Source organism: Odocoileus virginianus, chromosome 2, assembly GCF_023699985.2.
Source record: "Odocoileus virginianus isolate 20LAN1187 ecotype Illinois chromosome 2, Ovbor_1.2, whole genome shotgun sequence".
Classification (NCBI taxonomy): Eukaryota; Metazoa; Chordata; class Mammalia; order Artiodactyla; family Cervidae; genus Odocoileus; species Odocoileus virginianus.
The window spans coordinates 19,030,287-19,054,974 of record NC_069675.1 but is presented as its reverse complement, the minus strand read 5'-3'; the positions used below and the strand labels follow the sequence as shown (position 1 = coordinate 19,054,974).

Genomic DNA, 24,688 nt, shown 5'->3' with positions numbered 1-24,688 from the left:
AATTCTGAATTTTAGAATTTAGTGTTTATCAGTGAGAAGAAACCAGGTTTGATTCTCTAAGAGTGAAAAAGTGAAAGTGTTAGTCTTTCAGTCATGTCCAACACTTTGCAACCCCATGGACTATAGCCCACCAGGCTCCTCTGTCCATGGAATTCTCCAGGCATACTGGAGTCAGTTGTCATTCCCTTCTCCAGGGGTTCTTCCTGACCCCCAGGGATGGAACCCACGTCTCCCACATTGCAGGCAGATTCTTTACCATCTGAGCCACCATAATGAGAGTGCTGCTTACCAATTGCTTCAAGTCTACCAAACCATCTGGCAGTGTTTGGGAAAAAGTTGGGAAATGTTGGGTATGGAGCTCCAATTAAATCCAGTAAGACCAATAAATCCTAAGGGAGAAAAAATATTATATAATCACTGTTGCCAAAACACATTTCATACGCATCAATAGAAAAAAATCAGTCAAGACTAACTGCATTTTAATAACTGAGAATGAAATGGGGAGCTGTATAAATCAACAAAAGGTTTAATAACATTGTAAATGAATCATCTGAGGGAGATTTTTAAATCTTGCTTGTATAATGTGGAGAAATAGCAAAATGTAGATTCTTCATGTCTATAACTCCAGAACAATATCACTAAGGCTAAATTAGAAGGAGGACACTTGGATAAGTATTTCATAGGAAAAAAAGGATACATTTTCTTTATTTTCAGATGGGCTTAAAAGCCTGTCTCATCTTCTACTCCATCCTAATCAGTCATTTTATCCTTAGCCTGTAATAACACAACTGCCAAAGAGAACACTTGCATAGGAACTATTTATTCCTTAAAGCAGCACAGAAGAGAGTTTCCTCGACTAGGAGTTCTATAAGCTTAGTCTCTGAATATCCATTTCCTTTTCTGTCAAACGAGAAGCTCTAGCTTGCTGATCTCTAAAGGTCCTTTCTGGCTAAAGGCCTCTCTAATAAGCCAAGTGTTTCTTTGAGCCATAAAACATTAGCAGGCTTGAGGACTCCCTGGAGACTACTCCCCAGATTAAGAATGCCCAATTTATGTAAGTGAGGTAAGGTATGAGTAATATCTAGCATTGATCCTGATATATAATAGATATTTTCTGAGTCTATGACTCTAAGACATAGTATCTATTAACTCATGAAAGATGATTAAATATATTCATTGGAAAAAAAAAATAGGCTTGTTTGAAATAGTATATTCACCAGGTTGGATAAGCTTCTAGGAATTTGTTCTGGGGGGAAAATGGTCTTAACTATCACTATGAGTTCATATATCTGGACTCGTAAACAAATAACTTTGTTCCTCCTGCTGATCAACCAGGCCTCTTCTCCTCCTTTGAACCCTTTTAACCACTTGAGCAAAAGTGATTAAATGAGGTGTCAATTATGTTCTCCTGACACCTTATGGGACTTCCCGGATGGCTCAGCAGTAAAGAATTTACCCACAATGCAGGAAATGCAGGTTTGATCCCTGGGTCGGGTAGATCCCCCGGAGAAAGAAATGGCAAACCACTCCAGTATTCTTGCCTGGAAAATCCTATGGACAGAGGAGCCTGGCAGGCTACAGTCCCTGGGCTCACAAAGAGTCAGACGCGACTGAGCATGTACGCATGACCCCTTGTGAGCTGCCAGTGGGCAATGGGATAGAGAGAAAGCCAACATGAGATGTTTTGGAGTCATACAGGACACTGAATGTGGCCACTTGGACTCACAGGGTGAAGGTCGGGGATAGGACAAAGGACATGGATGAATGGAGGGTGTTAGAAACAGGTTACCAGTTCACAGACAGGATGAGAGTCAGGGATGGGTGGAGCTGCAGGAATACTGAAGTCTCATGGGTTCCATGCTGGTGTTAATGAAGGTCAAATATGGGAAGACAGTCAGAATAGGAAGGAAATTCAACGGTGGAATAAGGGACCAGGCATGGGTTGTGGGGCCAGAATGAGGGATGAAGAGGGGGCTATAAGTTGCACCCACTACTTGGTAATAAGACCAAAATTTTAATGAAGCACTGAAATGTCACTACTCTCATGTCAAAAACGCCACATCAAAATTTCCTATACACACTGGAAGTCACTATAATGTTTTGAAGCCACCAAGGAAATTCTTCACTCCCATCCCTACACTATGTCCCACTCATACCCCATTTCCCAAGACCTCAGTCTCCTCTGGCTTGACAGAGGCCTCAGAGATGAGACTTGCTCTCTTTGCCTCTAAACTTACTGGGTGAATGTGCTCCCATGGAACCAAGCTGAATCTGATGCTTCCTTATTCTGATTTTTTACATCCTTTTAATTAAGCTCAGTCAAACATAACTTCTAACCCAGAATCATTCTTTTTAGCTCTGGGATTCCTCAAAAACCCAATGCCTGCCAAATAATGCTCTATTATAAACACTCTGCTCCCAAGAATGCCATGGCATTTTTAGGTCTTTAATTGGCTATAGCTTTGGCTTCCTTTGAAGCAGAGTCTGAAGCTGCAGCATCATGAAAAGTACCTGGACTCACCATGCCATGCAGCTGGTTGGTGTCCCTTGCTCCAGGTGGATGTGGTGTTGACGCCATCTTGGAAGCTAAGTGGCGAGACCCATACAGAGAATCCTGAGGAGACCAGAGATGAAAAGCCTCTTCTCCATCAAAGAAAATTAGCTGGAGTGAGAGATCTGGCCTTGAGTCTGAGATATTCTGAATTTTAACAAAACAGAAAAAGAGAGAAAATATTCTGAGAATTTAAAAAAAAAATAGCGTGCTTTCCTATTAACTGGACAAAAAGATAGATGGACCATGAGGAAAGGAAGAAGCCAGAGAAAGTGAACATATGTCAGAATTTCCTCTCTGGAAATCCTCAGAGATCCTACAGTCTTTACCCTTATACATCTCACCGTCTCCATTCCTTCTGAAAATGGAAGTCTTACATTTTTTTTCTTACTCTTCAGAGAACTCTGGAACTGCAATGGCGGACATTGTTACATAGCACCCAGGTCCCTTTCAGAAGGATGTGTTGTCCCTATTGCCAGCAAAGGAGTCAGCAGAAAGCCTTCGGTTGTTGGTCCCCGTAAGGATTGGCTCAGCCATGGAGGTTCCTACTCGCAATGACTGGCCTAAGCAGGTGGGGGAGCCCTCTAAAGGGTCATGCTACCTCCAGAGCTCCCCAAGGTTTGGTTGAGGCTGTTTCTGAACCTGCATGGCAGACCCGCTTCTCCCTCTGCCTACTCCCATTTCTTTCCCCTCCCTGCCACAGGTGTGATGGTAAGGCCACTCCCTACTAAGTGACCGAAATGCTAACCTCCACATCAGAACGCACCTCCCAGGGAACTGAACCTGAAGCAATACCAGTCTTTCTTGCTTCTCACCTTAGTTAAGTCTGCAGTGCTGTATTGAGTCTAGGTTCGAGAGTCTGCCCTTGGAATGCAACAGAGACACAAAGAATGGTAATTACAGCCTCTCCCTCAGAGGAACCTACACTTTACTTGGGTTAGGGAAAGATAAACACGTGGCCATGGCAAAATGTATCAAGGGTGACCAATGTAGTAGAAAACTCCTCTAGGAACCGGGCAGATTGAGAGGTGGAATCCTTGAATGTCAAGGAGGACTTCAAGAAAGAGACAGTATTTAAGCGGAACTTAGAAGGGTGAGTAGGATTCTGATGGATGTTATACTTTCCACTGTCTTGACAGCGGCTCTCACCTTTCAGATTAGTCCTTCTGGTACCCTAACCCCCACAGTCCTTCAACCCCATTGGAATCTCTAATCTATTATGTTCCAATCTATTGCTATGCTCGCCTTTTCACAGTCTACCTCTGCAGTGTCCCCCCTTCACCCTATGTGTGTGTGAGTGCATGCTAAGTCACTTTGAGGCATCTTAGCACGCACACATGCACGCATAGAGTGAAGTAAGGACACCACAGAGGTAAAGGAAAGACTGTGAGAAGGCGAATGTATCAACAGATTAGAGATTCCAATGGGGTTGAGGGACTGTGGGGGTTAGGGTACCAGAAGGACTAATATTCATGCGTACATGTTCAATTCCTGTGCCTCTCTTCACCTTGGTCAAACTCATGTGGCAAAAACATAACATTAAGTTCAACTATCTGCCTGCTTTGTGCCTGGACTCAGGCACCTGAACCTGGATGAAGAAAAATATACAACCATTCACTCTCTCCAACCCTATGCAGTACTGGGGAACTGACTCTGATGTTGCTTTAATCTGTTACGGATAAAACTTCTCCTTTCATCTCTCTAAGGATATGAAAATAGCGTTCTTTAAAGTTCTTTTCTGCTGCCGTATCCTATTTCCTCTGAGTTCATTTTTCAACTTGTATTATTTGTTTTGCTTTCTTTCTTTCATGCTGGAGACGGTCCTCAAGTATCTGATCATCCTTTGTGTGCATGTGCATTAAGCAGTAAGACACTGTAACACTGACGAGAGACACAGACTGCTTGGCTCCACTGCAAGGCAGTCTGATGCCCACTGAGGGTTTTCGCTGAGGATCCCCAAATGTCACTGCCTGTGGGCCTTCTCTATGGGTGGTTTGCATTCTCCAGAGAAGGATCTCCACTTTCCTGTCAGATGGGTGTGAGCTGGCTGCGGGCTTTCTCAGGCTGGAAGTAGGGAAAAGCTGGGGAACCTCACTGCTTACTGTGTAGTCTTTCACTTCATCTCACTGGTTCCCATGAGGTACCTCATTACTGCCCTCCTGTAGGTCTGGTGTCCCCACATCTAGAATCTCCCTGACTCAGTTTCTCCAGAAAAATATCGCATCATCTCCTACAAGGATACAGGTGAGAGAGTCACCTATCTGCCAGGTAGGGGGTGGAAATGTAATACACTTCTGTGTGTTAAGTCACTTCAGTCATGTCCAACTCTTTGTGATCCTATGGACTGTAGCCCACCAGGTTCCTCTGTCCATGTGATTCTCCAGGCAAGGATACTGGAGTGGATTGCCATGCCCTCCTCCAGGGGATTTTCCTGACCCAGGGATCAAACCCACGTCTCTTGTGGCTCTTGCATTGGCAGGCAGGTTCTTTACCACTAGTGCCATCTGGGAAGCCTTCTTATACACTTAAGTGCTCCCTACACAGACTTACAAACACTCTCCTCCTCCATCCCCTACCTCATCTCTGCCTTCCTTACTATCCCTTCCTATCCCTGAGCCAGTCAGGACTTCATCAGGGGACCACTGTCTTCTTGGACTTCTTCCTCTCTGGGCAATGTGACATCTCTCTACTCTGATATGCCATCTGTCTTTTCTCCATTCACCTTCTGTCTTCACATGGTGGTTTCCATGAACAGATATTCCCTGAATTCTTCAAAGATGTAATTTTTCTTGATTGCTTTGGGGCGATTTCATAAGAAGGAGAAAAAGTGTCATTATCAACTGAAAATTAAGTTATCTTTGTATGGTAATTATTTCAATTGTCAAAATGTTACTCCTTAATTATACCCCAAGAAAAAGACAGCTTATTATATTTTGAATCTCTCATAACTCCTGATAGTATTAAAGACAGGATGTGTCTGTCTGTGAAACATATATGCATTCAGGGTTTAATAAGAACTAGGAGACACAGGTTTGATCCCTGGTCTAGGAAGATCTCCTGGAGAAGGAAATGGCAACCCGCTCCACTATTCTTGCCTGGGAAATCCCATGGACAGAGGAACTAGATGGGCTACAGTTCATGGGGTCACAAAGAGTCAGCCATGAGTTAGCAACTGAACAACAAGAAGTAGTGAAACAGATTGTCTCACTGGCAAAAAGTATACAGTACAAACATTAGTGGAGACAGTCAAAGAGCCTTGACTGGTTCCAAAGTTTTAACTCCAAATCAGAGAGCATAGTCATAGAATACCAGGGCAGAATAAGATTGCTTGGGACCAGAAACACTTGGTTCATGCCCAATGTTTACATATTCTTCAAGTTTAAAGGTTCAGGTGCTTCAGAAATGTAAACAGTTTGGTAACTCCATGGTTCAGTACAACAGCTTGCTCTCATTCTCTTCTCTTCGCACCATCTCATTTAGATAGGTGTAAACTGTTTTGGTGGAGAAGGCAATGGCACCCCACTCCAGTACTCTTGCCTGGAAAATCCCATGGATGGAGGAGCCTGGTAGGCTGCGGTGCACGGGGTCGCTAAGAGTCAGACACGACTGAGGAACTTCATTTTCACTTTTCACTTTCACACATTGGAGAAGGAAATGGCAACCCACTCCAGTGTTCTTGCCTGGAGAATCCCGGGGACAGGGGAGCCTGGTGGGCTGCCGTCTATGTGGTTGCACAGAGTCAGACACAACTGAAGCGACTTAGCAGCAGCAAACTGTCTTGGACAATGACCCCGAGTCCTGTGAGGCAACTTGTTCTTTTTACTTTTTATGATTGGTGGAAAAATAACTTTGGCCTTTAATTTCTAATAACTCAGTCTAGTATCTCAGAGCTAGAAAATATGCACGGCCAGATTTGTGAAGGTCTTCTAGTCCTTCTTCCTGGCAATATGACAAATGCCTAGTTACCAGTGTTAATAGAGTCAGTGCATTACCTGCAGTCTTTCCCCATCCAAGGCTGCATCAGCTAACGCCATAAAAATAAGGTGTAAAAACCACCCCAACTTCAGTGGCTTAAAACCGACAAAAACCACTACAATATTGTAAAGTAATTAGCCTCCAACTAATAAAAATAAATGAAAAACCCCACAATCATGAGTTCTCTGGGATCTGTAGGTTAACTGGGGACAGCTGGTCTAGGCTGGAGGAGCTCTGCTTCACCCTGCAGTCATCAAGGTTGGCTCTGTTCCACAAGCCTCTTAGTCTCCTCCAGGGACTGGCAAGCTAGCCAAGCCATGCTCTTCTCACAGTGATGGCCAAGGCACACCAAGACACAACAGAGCAAGCCCAGTTGCACAAACACATTTCCAGCCTCTGTCTGTTATCTACTAGCATCCCATTGGCCAAAGCAAGCCAAGTAACCAAGTCCAGAGTCAAGGAATGAGGAAGTACCACCTGCTAAAGTGGAAGGGCACAGCAAAGTTACAAGACAAGAGAAGTGAAAAGATAATTACAATCTTATTACTAGAAGGGGGAGACTGCAAAGAATTGGAACCATCATCCAGTTAGTTTCCTATCCAGGCTTCTCCAGGGTCACATTCTATCACCCCTTACACAACTCATGACAGCTGAAGAACATAAAATATCTCCTTAATACAAATCTAAAGTACAACTGAAGAATAAATCTGATACTCTCAGAGGTTGCATTCAAAACCAGTCCTTATTTTTCATTTCCCACATCACTGTTTACCTCTAATAGAAAAAACACTTATCACAGGGAATAGAAGAATCCATTAAACTTAAACTATTAAAATAGAATGATCATCTGCAAAGACCAGAGGCCTTTTGGGAGACAATGGGGAAGACTTTTCTACTATGATGGCCATTTCCAATCTATAGGTCCACATCAAAATTGAAATATTTCCAAAATTTTACTGTACTATATAAAAAACTTAAAATGAGGACTTGCAGACCAGATTAAAATTTTGTTGTTGTTTAAAAAAGAAAGGATAATTAAAAGAATGTATGTGCATTTTTGCTAATGGAGAGCCTTACTCAAAAATTATTCAGCCCTTTCTACTTCTGGTTACCAGAAGCAGGAGTGAAGTACATGGGAAAAGGTAAAGGATCTCACCAAGAGAAACACATCCACTTCATAGACTGTGTCTTTAAGCCATATTTTACCTCATTTCATGTCCTTACACTAAAAATGCAAATATGAAAAATTAACCTTTTTATATCAGCTTCTGAACTCTCTCAGTCAATTGCTAGGAAAGGATGCTAGTTAAAAGCAGGGCAGAGCATGGAACAAAGACAATATAGAAGGTTCAGAAAACAAAACAAATGGAAAAAAACAGTATAAAGGATACTGAGTGGTTATAAACAATTCTTGCTTTCTTCAGTTCAGCATATCCAGCAAAAAATAGAACCAAATATCTCTATTACTTCCATTATGAGATAACTTTTTTACCTCTTTACCCCAACTTATGCTGGCTCCTTCATAAAACTTTGAGGGGGGAGAAAGGTATTTGTTGTCTGTGAACAAAGTTTTCTGTTTTTGGTTTGCTGTGTTTACTCAGTTACGAGTGATATCTGAACAAAATGTCTTCATCTGGCTTAGCACTTTTTTCCAATATACACTTAGGAACACAGAGACTGAAATAACATTATCTGAGAGTCCCAGAAGTATTCTGAACTGAAAATGTAACAAAAGCTTTGCTATGCTAAAGAAAATTGAGCCGAGATTCACAGATAATAACAATAATGCATTTCTGCTTCATGCTTTTCATCTTGATATGTCTGAATTACCCATTCTCTACTTCAGAACCACTTTGCTGAAACTCTCTCCCCCAACTCAAGGTCACCATCTCTCAGAATAGAAGGCTGTGATGTTCATGGCTATACAAACAAGAAGAAATCAATATATTTCCTACATATACCTGAATCAACCTTATATCTTCTTCATTTTTTGCAAAAAAAAATGTTGTTTTTAATTTGCTGTGTATTCATAACTAAGAAATCAGGTGCCAATTAACAAATACACTCTCATGTACTAAGTAAGGTTCATTGCCCATGGTAGACATTATAAATAATGTAATCTTCCAACTGGGCTTCCCTGTGGCTCAGTGGTAAGGAACCCACCTAACAAGGGAGGAGACATAGGTTCAATCCCTGGGTTGGGAAGATCCCCTGGAGAAGGAAATGGCAATCCATGCCAGTATTCTTGCCTGGGAAATTCCATGGACAGAGGAGTCTGGCAGGCTACAGTCCATGGGGTCACCAAAAGAGCAGGACACAACCAAGCAACTAAACAACAACAATCTTCCAATTAATATTTCAAATTCATTTCATTTTGCAATAAATCAGCACAAAATACACAGAATGTCTACATCTCTAGATGGCTTTCTTAGCTCCCCATGAATTCTAGAATTCACTCTGAGTTACCGCTAAATATTTTATTATCCCAGGAATCAGCAGGAGGGAAACAGATACCTTCAAGGAAAAGAGTTGCTTGTCTAAGGCCCGAGCAAGTTCAAGCATCATTGCACATGGCACAGCTGAATCAGTGGCTCCCACAAACACTCTGTGGTCCCAGTGAGGAAAATACTTGGAGTCATAGTGACAGGCGAGGACCAAGTGTCGTTTGGCAGTGGGGTTGAGGGTGCTGATGATATTCGAGAAAGACCGGTACCCATAGGGCGTCTGACTCAAGAAGGTGTCTACTTCCAAGACCCAGTCAGCTTGAAGTCTCTGAATTCTCTGCATGATGTGCTGATCAAAACAAAAACCAGAATTTCAGGTTTAGACAGTTTTGTTTTAGAAATTTTATGTAATACCTCTGAAGTTAAAAGTGCAATACACACTTATTGTATTAATAGCAAGGATGTTGAAAGGAAAAATAATCTAGTCCTCTCCCATAATTTCCCCCTGCCAACCCAACCCAACCCAACCAACTGTTAATATTACCTATGTTAAGAGTCTGATGCATATTTACACCCTTCTTGTTTATACAAACATACACTAGCACACAAACTTGTATATTTAGCAGAGGGATGTATATTCTTATAGGAATAGAATCCTACTCTACATCTGCTCTGCCCCTTGCTCTTCTCACTCAACAATGTATCATGGACCTCTCTAAAGGAAATCAACCCTGAATATTGTTTGGAAGGACTGATGCTGAATCTGAAGCTCTAATACTTTGGCTACTTGAAGAAAAGAGCTGACTCACTGGAAAAAACCCTGATGCTGGGAAATATTGGAGGCAGGAGGAAAAGGGGACGACAGAGGATGAGATGGTTGGATGGCATCACTGACTCAATGGACATGAGTTTGAGCAAACTCCGGGAGATAGTGAAGGACAGGGAAACCTGGCATGCTACAGTCCATGGGGTTGGAAAGAGTCTGACATGACTGAACAACAACAGCAATGGACTTCTCTGCACATAAGGAGATATAGCTCCAGTTCAGTATCTATTAAAGCTCACTTTTAATATTTCTAGCAGGATAACAAGATAGATTTGAGACATTAGATATACTAGGTAGATCCTACAGGTCATAACTTGCACTCTAAGCTCTTTGAGGATGAGAATTGCAAATGGCAACTCTTTTTGTCCCAAGCACTTAACATGTGCCCACAGTCAGCAAATATTTCATAATGTAACAAACACTAATAAAAGATACTAGAGCTCACCTGTTAAGGATAATGTACAGAAGGGGGATGGTTACAAGGGAATGGTTGAAGGATATCTAAGGTTCTGCCCATTCTAAGAGGGCCTCTCAAGTGGCGCTAGTGGTAAAGTATCCACCTGCCAATGTAGAAAACACAGGAGACAGGGGGGTCGATCTCTGGGTCAGGAAGATCCTCTAGAGTAGGAAATGGAAATCCACTCTAGTAATCTTACCTGGAAAATTCCATGGACAGGGGAGCCAGGCAGGGTACAGTCTACGAGGTTACAAAAGAGTCAAACATGACTGAGCGCCTCAGCACACTGCTCTAAGAATCAATAAGTAACTCTGAACCATGACATAACAAGCAGCTTTCCCTCTGTATTCAAAGCAGGTCCAGATCCTCTGCAAATGCTGGTGAAGATAAGAAAGAATCTATTGTCCCATCTTTCCTGATCACCGTGGGCCTTGTGAGCAACATGGTGATTGACAGGGAAGGGCAGCAGATGTAAAAGAAATATCTCTTCAGGGACTGGAGGTGTCTTCTTAAAGAACTTACAACTTGTGATGTGAGAAGTTGCAGGTTGAGTTCATGGCTGTTCAGTTTGCCCTTTTCTATCTTTATTTTCCCTTTGTTGAATTCTCACTATGTTCCATTTATTTCATTTTGAAATATTATATAGATCTTTGAAGGTTGCCTTCAAAATTATTTTCAAGTCACACAACAATTATTTTTTATTTTTAAGTTACACAACAATTATTTTTAAGTCACACATCAACATATCCGGCAGTTTGTTCCACAATGAACATCCAGTGGGGATGGACCTTGAGGTGATAAACAAATAGCTTAAAATGACTGGAAAAGAATGGGAGAATTTTTCCCCCCCAAGGAAATAAATGGCTTTCTAGCCTAGCCAAGTCTTGTGTGACCTGCCCTAACCAGTGTGACATGACACGTAGGCAAGAGCCTTGAAACAACTGGGGCAGGAAGCTTCCAGGAAGAGGAAAACTAAGCCAGAGGGAAGACAGTGATTCTATAGTCAGTCTCGAAAAAGCCAAATAAACAAACTGTTTCCCAGACAGTTACTCCTTGTTCTCTATCAGGAGGTGGACTTTGGCCTAAAGAGCATGTATATAACGTACCTTACCTTTTCTAGGACACATTTACAGGCTGTCTTTTCATATAAAAATAATTTTTGAAACATTATAACCTTATTGAAATTATTACTCATCTCTCATTTATTTTGTCATTCTCCACAATGCTTAGTGTTGGGCTTTGTTCACAGTAAGCTATCAGTAAATATGGACTGATCATAACTCATACTTATTCTCAATGAGACTATATAAAATTATATGGTATAGAACATTAATCATTTGACTAGAGAGAAATCACTGCCTCTAGAAAAAGTTTTCCAGAGAATGTGAAAAGAAGTTATCCCCAGACTTTGGGGAAAAGAAATTTTTCCATAAAAAAGGGGTCAGTCCTTAAAAATAAATAAATAAAAAGCACATCTCCAGAACATCTGGTATCCAGATGATGAACTGCTCCATAAAATGTGTTCAACACCAACAGCAGCCTGCACGCTTACAAAATGAACTGGGATTTTAAAAATATGTATCTCAGCTTTGCTTAGCTGAAGTCTCACACAGAAACTCATTCCTCAACCTTGAACAGGTTTTCGCCATAATATCTGATATCTGTATTGATGCTAAAATCCACAAAAGCGTCAGCAAATGCCCCCCAAAAGAGTTCTCCCTGCACTAACCATTTTTACTCAGTATAAATATTTTTATTTGTCTTAGCAACTAATTTCTTTACAAACAATCAAATTGGCCGCATAATCTAATTAGGTCACCAACAGCCCTTATTGTTGTGCTTGTGGCTTGCAGACTTAGTCTGCAAGTTCCCACTGTAATTCTCTAGGGTAGGCTCCACAAACGACTGCTCTTCTCTCTAGACTGGCCCTGAGCAGAGAGTGCTTGGCTATGAGAGGGCGTCTAAAGCAGCTGTGCTTCCCAAACTCCAGGCTGCAGAAGCCTCAGCCTACCAGGCATGCTAAAATGTAATTTAGAATATAGATGGATTTCTATACATCTATCTTTTTAAATGGAGAGAGAAGAAAAGAGATAGGGAGATGGATAAAGACACAGAGAGATGAAGACAGGGAGACAGTGAGACTGAGTAGAGAGAGAAAGAAAAGCATATGAAGATGGAGGGGGAGACAAGGAGAGAGAGACAAAGAGAGGCCAAGACTGGGGGTGGAGAGAGCAAGGAAGAGAAAAAATAAAAGTAAACATGACATTCTGCTTCCTGCTTCCTGGGGAGGAAGGCCCGTGGGGGATTTTAGGTAACATTGGTGAATGATCCTGGGTCAAGTTAATTAAACTTACATTCTCATTTCCAAGGTCTGAGAAGCACTGTCATTAGCAGACCAGATTTGTTTGGAAGAAGTAGATCCTGTGCTATTTGCAATAAGTCTGCAAACATTGCCTGGATGCTGCCACTGGGGACTCCGGCCACCTCCTCCCTCTTGGATGGACCATGTATTAGTCCCTCAGGCTTTCAACCCAGGGCCCTCTATTCAGGGATACACATACTTTTCACTAAAGAAACCCAGCTTCAGCTACTCAGATACACTGGACATCTACAGGGGATTTTAACCACCAAATTTCTAGCTTGCCTCTAGACAAGGTTTTTGGCTTGCTCCTTAGTGAGACTTTATCATTCTGACTTTTAAATTTATTTTTTTATTCCTTTCTCAGCTAGAAATCACTGAAGTCCTCCAAAACTTAATACCTTCAAGTATTGTTTACAAATAAAGTATCTTCAAAAATAAATATATCCTAAAAATCCAAGAGGCAGCATTAGACCCACTGATCAGAAACGATAAAAATGAAGACTATGGGATATTGCTCCCATATTATCCTCTGAAAGGGAATTCATAGCAATACACATCTTTATTGATAACTGATAAGAGTTAATTCACTAATCAATTTTATATCAAGTCTACATTTTTTTTTTTAGATTTTTGAAGTGTTCTTTAGTTATAACCCTGAAACTCTGCAAATTATAAAACATCTGACGGGGTCCTCAAAAGTGCCTCAGTAGAAAAAATAATTTTCCACCATTCATGTCTGAATTTAGTCCAGAGCAAAAGGTACTAATAGTCAAATTAAAGTCATTAGTGCAGTTCCCTCCTAATATCTCAGTATCATCTGTTTCATTTTCAAAAGAAGGAATTCTTTATCTTCCACATTTTGGGGGGGCAGTTTTCCTAAAATTCATGGTAATTTTCTTCTCCCCAAGTTATAAAACTGAATCTCTTAAGTGAGATTTCTAACACAACCATTCTGTCAGCACTGCTGCTATGTCAGCCAGCCATATGTAGGCAATCCAGCAACAGTTTCCGGCACATTCCAAAATACTGTCAATAAATTTCTCACTTGCCTCCACCCCCACCTGACATGGAAGATGTTATTATGAATTCTGTAAAACTTTTAAATAAATATGTAGTTTTAAAATCACAACAGAATCTATGTATATTATTCCTGCAATCTATACTCCTGGAGCTAAACAAAGATCAAAAGAGCAATATTTTGTTGTCTTTATTGCTTTTTAGAGGCCACAGCCAGAAACCTCAGGTCTAAAGTGTGCATATACATTTTGGGGATATATATTTGACCTTCTGAGAAAATGCTATGGGGAAGTGAAAAAGTGGAGATGGGTGAGCACTACAGACATAGATTTTTTCAAATGAAGAACTAAAGATTTTGGAAAGACCCAGTCAGTGCCCTGAACTTTTCTGGAAAATGCTTGAGAGATGAGGCCCAGGGGAGATCATTGAAATGAGTGGTATGTGCCTTGCTCTCCAACTGGGGCCTGAGAAGACAGAGAGCTGGACACATGTGTGAGCACACAGCACGGAGCTGGGCTTGCCCAGCCACTGCTCTCCAGGGGTTGGATGGAGAAATCAAGTAGATCCCAGGGCAGGTTCCAGCCTCATCTCTCCAATGTGTATAACCATGAGCAAGTTAAATTGCATACTTCAGCCTCAGGTCTTTTAAAATCTGTAGCACTGGGAGAATAATTGTCCCCAACAAGGTGGCACTGCTGTGTGAACTGAATGAGTCCAGGCAAAGTTTTCCACCAAGTGCATGATGGAGCTGGAAAAAGCCCTGGATAAAAATCTGCCATCATCATCATTATTCCTCTCTCTGCCTAGAGCTTAGAAAGAACTAATGTCGTCTTTGGGTCTCCTCCACCTAAGTCCTTAAGGAAAGCAAGAGCTGTTTGGATGGAAGACAAGAGGCTAATGAGGCAACCGACAATGCATCTGGGCTCACCTTGAGAGGCAGAAGTCATATATTGAATTAAAAGCCCACCAGCTGTGCTGCTGGGCCTTGCGGGTGACACTTTGTCATTGCCAGTGGCGTGCCAAGGGGTTTGCTGGAAGAGATAGGCAAGTGGGCTACTCTCAGAGGAGGATATGAGAGGTCAGCCTCTCCCCATTCCTTCCCAAACTGCCCCTAAAAATGGGGATACCTTGAAAAAATAGGCATTCAGAGCTGGGGTTTCAGATTGCTGAAGAGGACAGACACTTAAGAGTCAGAGAGACATTCAGGTTTATTCCCTCTTATGGCCTAATCTACCCTCCAGAGCAGTGTCTTTCAAACTACAGTGCAAAAATCAGGGTCTTGAAATCAGACTAGTGGTTCATGACTAGATTAAAAAGAAAACTAGTAAAATAAAATTAAAACCAGAGGAACTAAAGAGCCTCTTAATTAAGGTGAAAGAGGAGAGTGAAAAGGCTGTTTTAAAACTCAACATTCAAAAAACTAAGATCATAGCATCTGGTCCCATCACTTCATGGCAAATAGATGGGGAAACAATGGACACAGTGACAGACTTTTATTTTCTTGGGCTCCAAAATCACTGCAGATGGTGACTGCAGCCATGAAATGAAAAGATGCTTGCTCATTGGAAGAAAAGCTATGACCAACCTAGACAGCGTATTAAAAAGCAGAGACATTACCAATAAAGGTCTGTGTAGTCAAAGCTATGGTTTTTCCAGTAGTCATGTATGGATATGAGAGTTGGAGAATAAAGAAGGCTGAGCACCAAAAAATTGATACTTTTAAACTGTGGTGTAGGAGAAGACTCTTGAGAGTTCTTGGACTGCAAGGAGATCAAACCAGTTAATCCTAAAGAAAATCAATCCTGAATATTCATTAGAAGGACTGATGCTGAAGATGAAGCTCCAATGCTTTGGCCACCTTATGCGAAGAGCTGACTCATTAGAAAAGACCCTGATGCTGGGAAAGATTGAAAGCAGGAGGAGAAGCAGATGACGGAGGATGAGGTGGTTGAATGGCGTCACCAACTCAATGGACATGAGTTTGAGCAAGCTCTGGGAGATAGTAAAGAACAGGGAAGCCTGGCATACTGCAGTCCATGGGGTCATAAAGAGTTGGACAGACTTAGCTACTGAACAACGTCAACAGATTGCACATAATAGGAGTATTTTTTAAGAAATTTTTATATTAGTTACTCTATGCTTTTGTGTATAAAATGTAATATATATACATATATATGTGTATTTGCCATGTGTCAGAGTCAGAAGCTTGAGAAGCACTGTACTGGAGAAAGTAGTTTATTACTGGTCTTAACTCTCCCTCCAGGTAAAATACAATTTCAAAAGGGGAATAAAGGCCTGTTAGGACCGTAACTCACTCTTGACCCAGAACTGTTAAGAAAGCAATGTCCAAGTCTGTTGAGATTGGGTGTTTAAGGTTCAAGAAAACTTGGTTGGGTGCCTGGCAGTGTGTTATAGAAAAAATCAAGAGTTGGGTACACAGAATTCATGCATAAATTGATTTAGGTTAACATGCATCTCTTAATCCAGAACAGATATTTATTCTTAACTGTCTGCTTTTCTAGGATGCTTATTTTAGTTAATAAGATGAGATGACAGATCTGGATATTAGACAACTCAGAATTTTGAGCATAGCATCATCTCTCATGGGAACAGAACATGGACAACCTTCAGATTGGTGTGCTGTTTCTTACCTGGCGAGCAGCAAAGCTTCCAGGTGATCCAGGATATCGCTCTATCAGCAATGGTCGTAAGTCATTTTGCCACATTTCAGAAATACTGGTGGCTTCTGCAACTTGCCGAAGAGATGATACATTCAAAAGGGCTGGTTGGTGATAATTCTGAGAAATAAATAAATTTATTAATATTTACATCATTTCATAACATATTTAAGATTTATCCTGAAACATTTGCAATTGTAAAATATTTGCTTTGAACTTCAAAATAAAGGGATAGCTCTTACATTATAACATAGTAAGTTAAACTACTCAACTTTAAAATTGGCCCCTTAGATCTACAAGTTTAACTGTTTTGGCAGCTTGTTTTTAAAAAACAGAATTAAGATAATGCTTTGAACCTGAGAATTAACATATAACACTTGTAGCTGTGTAACTTTTAATAATTTTGCTACAACTACTTTGTAAAACTAAGGTTTACAAATAACAATTGTTGATATCCTAGTCTTAAGAAAACTCAATATTGCAGAAACCACAGCCAACAAAACAATATACTCTGTTAGCATAATTGTTCTATAAAAGCCAGTGTGATGTTATGGAATAAGCATACTCTTGGGGTGAGAGGAGCTGGATTCAAAGTTCCTGCTGCCATTTACAGGTTGTATGACCTTGGGCAGGTCACTTAAATTCTCTTTTCCCTAAAATACTAATAAAAGAATTTGAGCTAAATCTGCATTGTCTAATATGGCAGCCAGGAGCCACATGTGCTATTACGCTCTTGAAATGTAGAGAGTCAGATGGAGGTGAGCTTTATGTGTAATACACACATTGAATTTCGAAGACTTAGTATGAAAAAACATGCAAAATAGCTCACTAAGAATTTTTATAGTGATTACATGTTGAAATGAAAAAAATTTAATATATTGAATTAAATATAGTGTTAAAATTAATTTAACCTATTGTCTTTTACTTTTTTAATAGAGCCACTAGAAAATTTTAAATTACATATGTGCTTCACATTATATATTTCTATTGAATAGCTCTAACCCGGATGATTGCTGCAATTCTTTTCAGTCAGAGGTTGATGATTCTACAATCCACTAAATAGTACATTTTTTGTCTTCAGTTAAAATTATTTTAATATTCCATTAATACTCACATTCTTTGATACACTTATATATTAATTAAGTGAAACTTAATTTAAGCAGCTGAACAACTATAACATTCAAATTTGTATTCTGGATACTACTTTATACAAGCTGAATTTTCTTATAATTCCAGTAATGATGAATCATTCACTCATTACATGTTCATCAGACATACAATGACAGAATGTGTTACTCCTTCCCACAGGGAACTGAGTCGTTGATCTGATTTCTTCTCTGAGGGGAATGATGAAGTAACAAAAATTTTTTGGAAATCAAAACAGAGCTTTGATTACGGCTTTTTCCAAAACCAGTATAAATTGATTATGTCCAGGTTATCACATGGGTGTTTTCACTCCATGAGAAACTGTGGAATTAGAGCATACTTATTGTCTAATGCTTATTATACTTCACTATGTCTCAGAGTCACTCTCGGCTCTTATCACACAAAGATAGGGGTCTGTGGGTCCAGGCAGCCCCCTTCAACTTGGTCTCTCAACTCAACTCCTCACCACTTACCATCTATAACTCTGGCTAGGTTACTTAACCTCATTATGACTTAACTTCCTCATCTGTAAAAGGGAGGTAGTAACACCTACTTCCCAGGGTAATTATAAATAAGTGAGCTAACTCATGTAAACTACCTCAGTAAACATTTGATAAGTATTATTAGTTCTATTACCATCTATCAGACACTGAAGAGGTATAGAATTCTGAGCTGGAAAGGTCACTTAGAGATGATTATAATCCAATCTCTTTGCTGTCAGTGGAAACTGAGTCAGAGAGACTAGCTGATTTTCCCAAGGTTGTAGGAGAGTTACAGGTAAGTTCGAGAAAGGATCATGGTTGTGTCAATCCCCAATCCCATGCTCGTTCCACTCTGCCTCCCTGCATTATCTGGGACTTTCAGTCTACAACCCTGCCTACTGATGCTGCTTCTGAACATCTGAAGGTTTGTGTTTATTTACTGATCATACATTTAAAAATATATTTCCTTGCTAAATTTGTTGCTGCAGCCTTTCAAGTCCCTGGTACCTCATCTAAGTCTTCCTGTTAACTCTCAAACAGCACTTTGAGAAGAAAGAGGCAGCTAAAAGATAAAACCATAGAAATGTGAGAAGCAAAAGAAGAGAATGGAGGCAAGAAGTTGGAAAACTCACACAGTTAATTCTTACTTAACACAGACAACAAGAGCCCCTGATCTCTCTGCTGCCCCACAAGCCCCGTGCAGGACCACTCAGACCAACTCACCATGCTTCAGTCCCCCTGGCATCCTTCAGGACCCAAGGCAGTGAGGCTCGGGCCTCTTGGCGTCTCTGCCTTGTGGTGCTTTCTACCCTTGAAGGCTTTCCCCTTCCTCTTCACCTAGCTAACTCCTGCTCATTCCAGGCTGGAGTGTAGAGGCCTTGTGTGTCTACTTGTTTAATGTCTAATTTCATCCAAGATGTCAACTCCAGGAGGTCAGGAACTCTCTCTCTCTTACTTTCCACGCTCTCCCCAGAACCACACAGCACCTGGCTCACGTGCCACACTCAATAATTATTGGATGAACTCATTAAATACGGAATCAACAAGTGAACCGTCTTCCTAAAATTAACTTCACTAAGACAGTATGTGCATAATAATAAAGTAAAATGGGAAAACATATACCAAGTCAGCTGAATGAACAGAGATTATAGGGCCAGGAAAGACAAGTGGCTGCCTGCTGCAAAGGGCCAGGAAGTGCTGCAGTTCAATGTTGGCAGACTTTGTTCTCTTTGAATTTCTGAGAGTCAATGCTTGTGATGTTTAGAGTTGAGTTGGCCTGAGAAAGTCACTGTGACAATCAAGAACTGCTGTGTCAAAGGCTGTCTGGCCAAGGACTCCTTTTCATTTACTGTTTATTACTCCATCCATCCCAGACCCTGGTCACTTCTCAGGAAGCACTTAACGGGAGGCTTCCTGTGGGCTGCTTTGGATCTGTCAGGAATCCTCTGGTCCTTATTAATTCCTGAATATTCAGGAATTAAGAGGAGAGGCACGCCTTTCCCAGGAAAGGATTCCTGAGGAATCCAGGCATCTCCTTCATTAGTTTTCAGTACGGTGATAAGTACCCTCTTCCTTCTTATGAACCATACGGTAAAAAATGATTGTTTACAACTCTCTCTCTTTAATATGAATTGCCTTATGTTTTGTAAGTCTGAAATTTTAATCTTTATCTCTGCTGAGAATAACTACTTTGTAAGACAGTATATATGCCCACACCATGTTGATTAAAACACCTTTGCTCCATCAGAGCTTGGGTCCCCATGTCTTTCTTTCTTTCTTTCTTTCTCTCTTTCTTTCTCTCTCTCTCTCTCTCTCTCTCTCTCTCTCTCTCTATTTCTGGCTGATTCCCTGGAGTGTGAAAGCCAGCTGTGTAACCCAGGGAATATTAGCCTCTTTCCTTCTTTCACTCTCTCATCATCGACTCCGGACCACCAGGTTCCGGTCCAACAAAGGACCAACAGTCACTGTGGTCCTTTACTCCACGTCCATAGTGAAAGGAAATCAAGTTGATATTTAAATGGGTGATTTATATAAAGATTGCTGCCGTGGCCTGCCCATTTGCCCAATGGGGTGTTGTTCCAGGACCCTTTGTTTTGGGCATGTAAGATCCTGTTCAATAAATCATTGATTGTCTCTGTCACCATCTCCAGGCTCTTTCTTTGGCCTCGAAACTGGGCAACTACAAGGTTCACAGACCTGCAAGGTGCAGCCCAACAATTCATGAGCCAAACAGGAGCCCAAGGAAACTCCCATGAGCCCCAAGATGTTGGGAAATAAAGACTATGAGGAAGAAGAAAAATAGGTAAGTAAATAAGTAAATAGGTGATTTATGGAGGCTTGAAATGAGTTCTTAAGAGATTTAAGGAAAAAACAGGAACAAAATAATCCTCTAGCATCACTACCTGTTACAGATACTGTGAATTAAACATGGTTGACAAATAGCACCAAAAAATGCTTAATGGATGAGTAAAGGGTAAGCTCATTAGATAAGCCCATCGGTGCTCCTGAATACAGAACCTTACCTGTGTTGATCCTATCTCCTGGGCTCACCCATTAAATGAACCCACTTCAGTAAAGAGCCTTCCCCCTCCCTGTCTCTCTGGGAGTAAAGATGCCCCTGTGAAACCACAGAGATTAAAAGCTAGAGAAGGGGAAACAGTCATAATTGGTTAATTGCCTAAGCCTTTCTATTCATTAAAGTCCTGAGTGGAGAACCATTTGATTTTTCCAACCTAAACAGCATTTGTTTGATTTTTACGGAGGCTGACTCTCAGAACTCAATAAATATAAAAATCTATGTGCAGCTGAGAGGAAGCAGTAAGAGAGGAAACCTGGAAAGAAAGTGCAAATTGGGCACAAGGACAGTAAATGAATGAGGTAAAACTGTGTTGAGCTCAATGTTAAATGTCAACCCCAAACCACTCTAGGTTTATTTCAGTTAAAAGGCACACAGACAATTTTCCATTGGTACGGGCATTCTCGGAGGAATGAGTCTCTATTACAGCCCCTGCCTTGCCTTTCCATCCAGGCAGAAAGGACAATAAGTTCGCTTTGGGTGACAAGAATCTTTCAGCTGAAAAAGTGTGAACCAGATCTCCTTTAGCATGTCGTCTGGACTAATTACACAGTGCCTGGCCAAAGAGGGTTTTAATTACATAATTTGTAGAACTGGCCCGGCTTGCAGGTGGATTTGAGGTCCCACACCATTGAATTAAACGGAGAACATTACAGAAGCACAGCCAAGTCAATTCTAGTTTCCATCCAATATGAGCATCTCCCAGACAGTGCTCAGATTAATACCTGTGTCTACTCCAAATTCAACCCAGACAGCATTTACAGAACTCCCTCTGGGTCAGATGCCACTGATATGACAAATGAAGTTGTGAAACAGTTGAGAAGTGAATATGATTAAAGTCCTGTCTTCTTTAATGCTAGCAGCCCTCTATCTAAAAGCAAAGTAGTGCAGGTTTTAAAAACAACAATTTAGGGCCAAATCCCAGATCCTCACTTGCTAGCTATGACTATGGAAAGCTCCCATATCTGCATAATGGATGTCATAATACTTACCGGCCAGATGTGAGAAGCTCAAAAACAGCACATTTTCTTTCTCCTTCTACCACCAACATGCAGACTACCACTGGCCCCCTGCCCCTGCCAATGGAGTCTCCATTGCTGCTTTATGATTCACAAGAATCATGATGGGCAGAGGGGTAGATGGCCAAGAATTTTAGAACCACAGAAGAGGGAAACCTAATGGGGTTTTAGAATGTATGTGGTTCTAGAAGCAGAAAAACGTGAAATGCTGGTGAGAGCAGTAATTCTCCTCCAGAGCAATCCTAGAGAAGGACTCCCAGGTGAAGCCAACTCTCCTATGCAGGGTTCCTCCATCCTTGATACGACTTAAATTTTTCTTTTTTACTTTCGTTAATAACAAAGGAAAAATCTATCAAGTAAAATACATTGGGTCCCAGCTTTATGATAAAGAAAGTTTGGAAACCACCTAAACATCCAATAATAAAGGCATGGTTGAGTTAAGGAAAGACGAGGACTCTTCAATTCGCCTCTGTCATGGTGGTCAAGGTTCCCCATCTGTAAATTGCGGATAAATGTATCCTTCTCACTATGAGGGCACTGCGAGGTTCAAGTCAGATGCTTATATATAGAATCCTGATACCCAGATGCCAATGCCCCTAAATATATACCAGTGAGACCACCTGTGAATCAAATAACTTATAATATGACTTCCATGAAAAAATTTTTTACAGGTTTCAAACAAATCACAGTCTTCTAAACACAACCATAAACTAGGGTTGAACTGTTTTTACATATTAGATCCCACTGGAAAAGACACACCTTTATTTCAAAACAAAGAAAATGGATTTCAAAATCAATGCTTCCTTTACCACACCTCACCTTTTGGCAGACCAGTGTGCCAAGGGCACACCCCACATGATTAAAATAGCCAAAAGTCATGCAGAGCAGGAAGGCATGAATTTTAGTGTGGATTAATTCATTTCCCAGGCTGCAAATTGTACTTGACACCTGGTAGACCTTATTAAAGCATCAGAGAGTAAGGGCAGGGGGAACCAGAAATCAGGCATTGTCGTGGCTGACTTTGTCATTTGCATCATTTGCTTGCCCCTCTTGAAAGGAAACAAATAGAACAGCGATTAGTAGCTTCTTAAATATAAAAGAAATTCGGGCTTTAAAAGACATTTCTCAAAAGCTAGAGTCTCATTAGTTTAAAACACTGAAAAAATCCAGCACCTTCTCACACCCACAAATACCTCCTGCCTGTAAATGATCCCTCAGAACAGCTCCTTCTGTCCCCACCTCACTTATTCCCATCCATTTCCATGGATCATAAAGACACATTTGGTGTGGCTCCACATTCTGGTAGCTAATGCCCCTTCCCAATTTCTGGCAGGAAGAAGATGGAAGTGTGTAGCCCTGTGTTCATCAATGGACATTAGTCCTATTGAATTCTCATGGGAAGCTTTTCTTATAATGAAGTTATTTGTGAGTCCACCACCCTCATCCTCCCCAGGTTCCCTGTGGCCAGTGATGTCCTTAAGTAAGTGGAGCACCCTTGTGGTCCTTGAAAGGTGAAGCTATAAGTATCACCCAGAGAGCTGAAGTGGGCTGTTGACATCATAGCTTGTGGCAGGCCAGGACCCACAGGTGAGTCGGGAGCGGGCCTGTGCTTTCGATCTGAGCCCTGTAAGTCAGTACTGGCAGACCACAAGCTTTTAAGACACCTGTTCAACAGCGCTGTCAAAGATCATATCCCTTTACTTGACTACTTTTCTCAGTATCTTTGGAAGTATACCATTTTACTCCAATATCAATAACCTTTGCTTAAGTCCCTAGCAATTTTAGGAATTCAAAACTGTTACACAAGAAATGAAAATAACTGTGAACCTCTTTACTTCACACAGAGGGAACTTGCAAATCCCTTTTATCCTAAGTTCCTTACATGAAATCTCCACCTACCATTTTATACATTTCTTTAACAATTGTCTTTTACTATCTTTTAACGAAAAAAGAAAATACATTTTAAAGTAAAGTGGGTCTCCAAGTAATCTCCTCCTTTCGGCGCTGATCCGCTTAAAAATCTAAAACAGACAGTAACGTACATCCGTGCCTGGAAACTTCAACACCGGGAGGGCGTCCCGGGATACGGCGGCCGGCGCGGCTAGGGAGCGGTGGCACACCCCCAGGCACGCCCCGCACCTCGGCGGCCTGGAGCGCCGAGACGCAGCCCCCGCGTGTCCCGAGCGGGCGGATGCGCGGTGCTGCGCCCTCACCTCCCCGCTCCGCCACCGCAGGCAAGTGACACTTCGTGTGCCTATCAGTACCAGCATCAGACCGCAGCCGAGCGGAGCCTGGTGACATCACCCAGCTCCCGAGGCATCTCCAAAGCCTCCCGGCGGCCAGCGAGGCACGCTGGCGAGCACGCAGAGCCCCGACTCCTCTGGGCGCAGGGTTGGGGGACCTCGGCACTGCCCCGCTTCCCATCCTGCCCAGGTGGGGGTCGCGGGACTGAGTCCCCGCACGCGCGAGAGCCGCCCAGATACAATCGCGCAGCAGCAGCCCCTCACCTTCTCCTGGGTCCAGTCCACCGCGCCTCGACGGACCCCCGGGACTGCCAGGGGCAGGGCGGCCACCAGCAGCAGCAGGTGGAGGGTGTCCACGACGCGCGGGTCCCTGCCGCCTGCCATCTCTCCTGGGCTGTCTGGGTGCGGGTTCCTGGAGCTGCCGGCGGTCACGAGCCCGGGAACGCGCGTCCTTCGCCTTCCTCCTTCTCCACCCTTGGGTCGACTGCGCCCGCCTCCCCATCGTCTCCGGGTCGCCTCCCCGCCGCTCTGCGCAGGCCAAAGCCGCAGCTCTCCACCCACCACCCCCACCTTAGCAACCCGGGGACTGGGCTGTCCTAGGAGGCACGAGCTTCCGAAGCCACGGGGACACACTGTCACTTCCTTGTCTAGGAGAGAAGAAGGGACGGAGAGAAGAGACATGGAAGAAGCATCTTTACGATCTCCACTGCTGTGACGGGGAATGGAAAGGGGAGAGAGACCCTGTGAGGTTAAGAATTGTTTTCCCACGGCTCATTTAGAAGGGATGGACTGGGATCGCTATTTACCGAATATTTCTACACTGGCCAAAGGGCTTTCCTGGCGGCTCAGACGGTAATGCGTCTGCCTACAATGCGGAAGACCTGGGTTCGCTCCCTGGGTCAGGAAGATCCTG

At 42.1% G+C, this 24,688-nt stretch overlaps 1 protein-coding gene across 2 annotated transcripts in view; it reads right to left on the bottom strand.

Annotated features, from left to right (window-relative positions):
- The window catches only part of QPCT (glutaminyl-peptide cyclotransferase), a 29,379-nt gene extending 5,062 nt beyond the window's left edge, over positions 1-24,317 (bottom strand). Inside the window, exons 1-5 of one of the 2 annotated variants that reach the window (XM_020869984.2) lie at positions 24,040-24,317; positions 16,284-16,430; positions 9,041-9,319; positions 2,522-2,698; positions 290-389 (exon numbers count right to left, since the gene is read on the bottom strand). In XM_020869984.2, coding sequence (XP_020725643.2) covers positions 290-389; positions 2,522-2,698; positions 9,041-9,319; positions 16,284-16,430; positions 24,040-24,159 — 823 coding nt within the window. In that variant the 5' untranslated portion in view covers positions 24,160-24,317. The remainder of the gene's footprint in view (positions 1-289; positions 390-2,521; positions 2,699-9,040; positions 9,320-16,283; positions 16,431-24,039) is intronic. The other variant, XM_020869983.2, reaches the window with a different exon arrangement.
- Between the last annotated feature and the right edge of the window lie 371 nt (positions 24,318-24,688).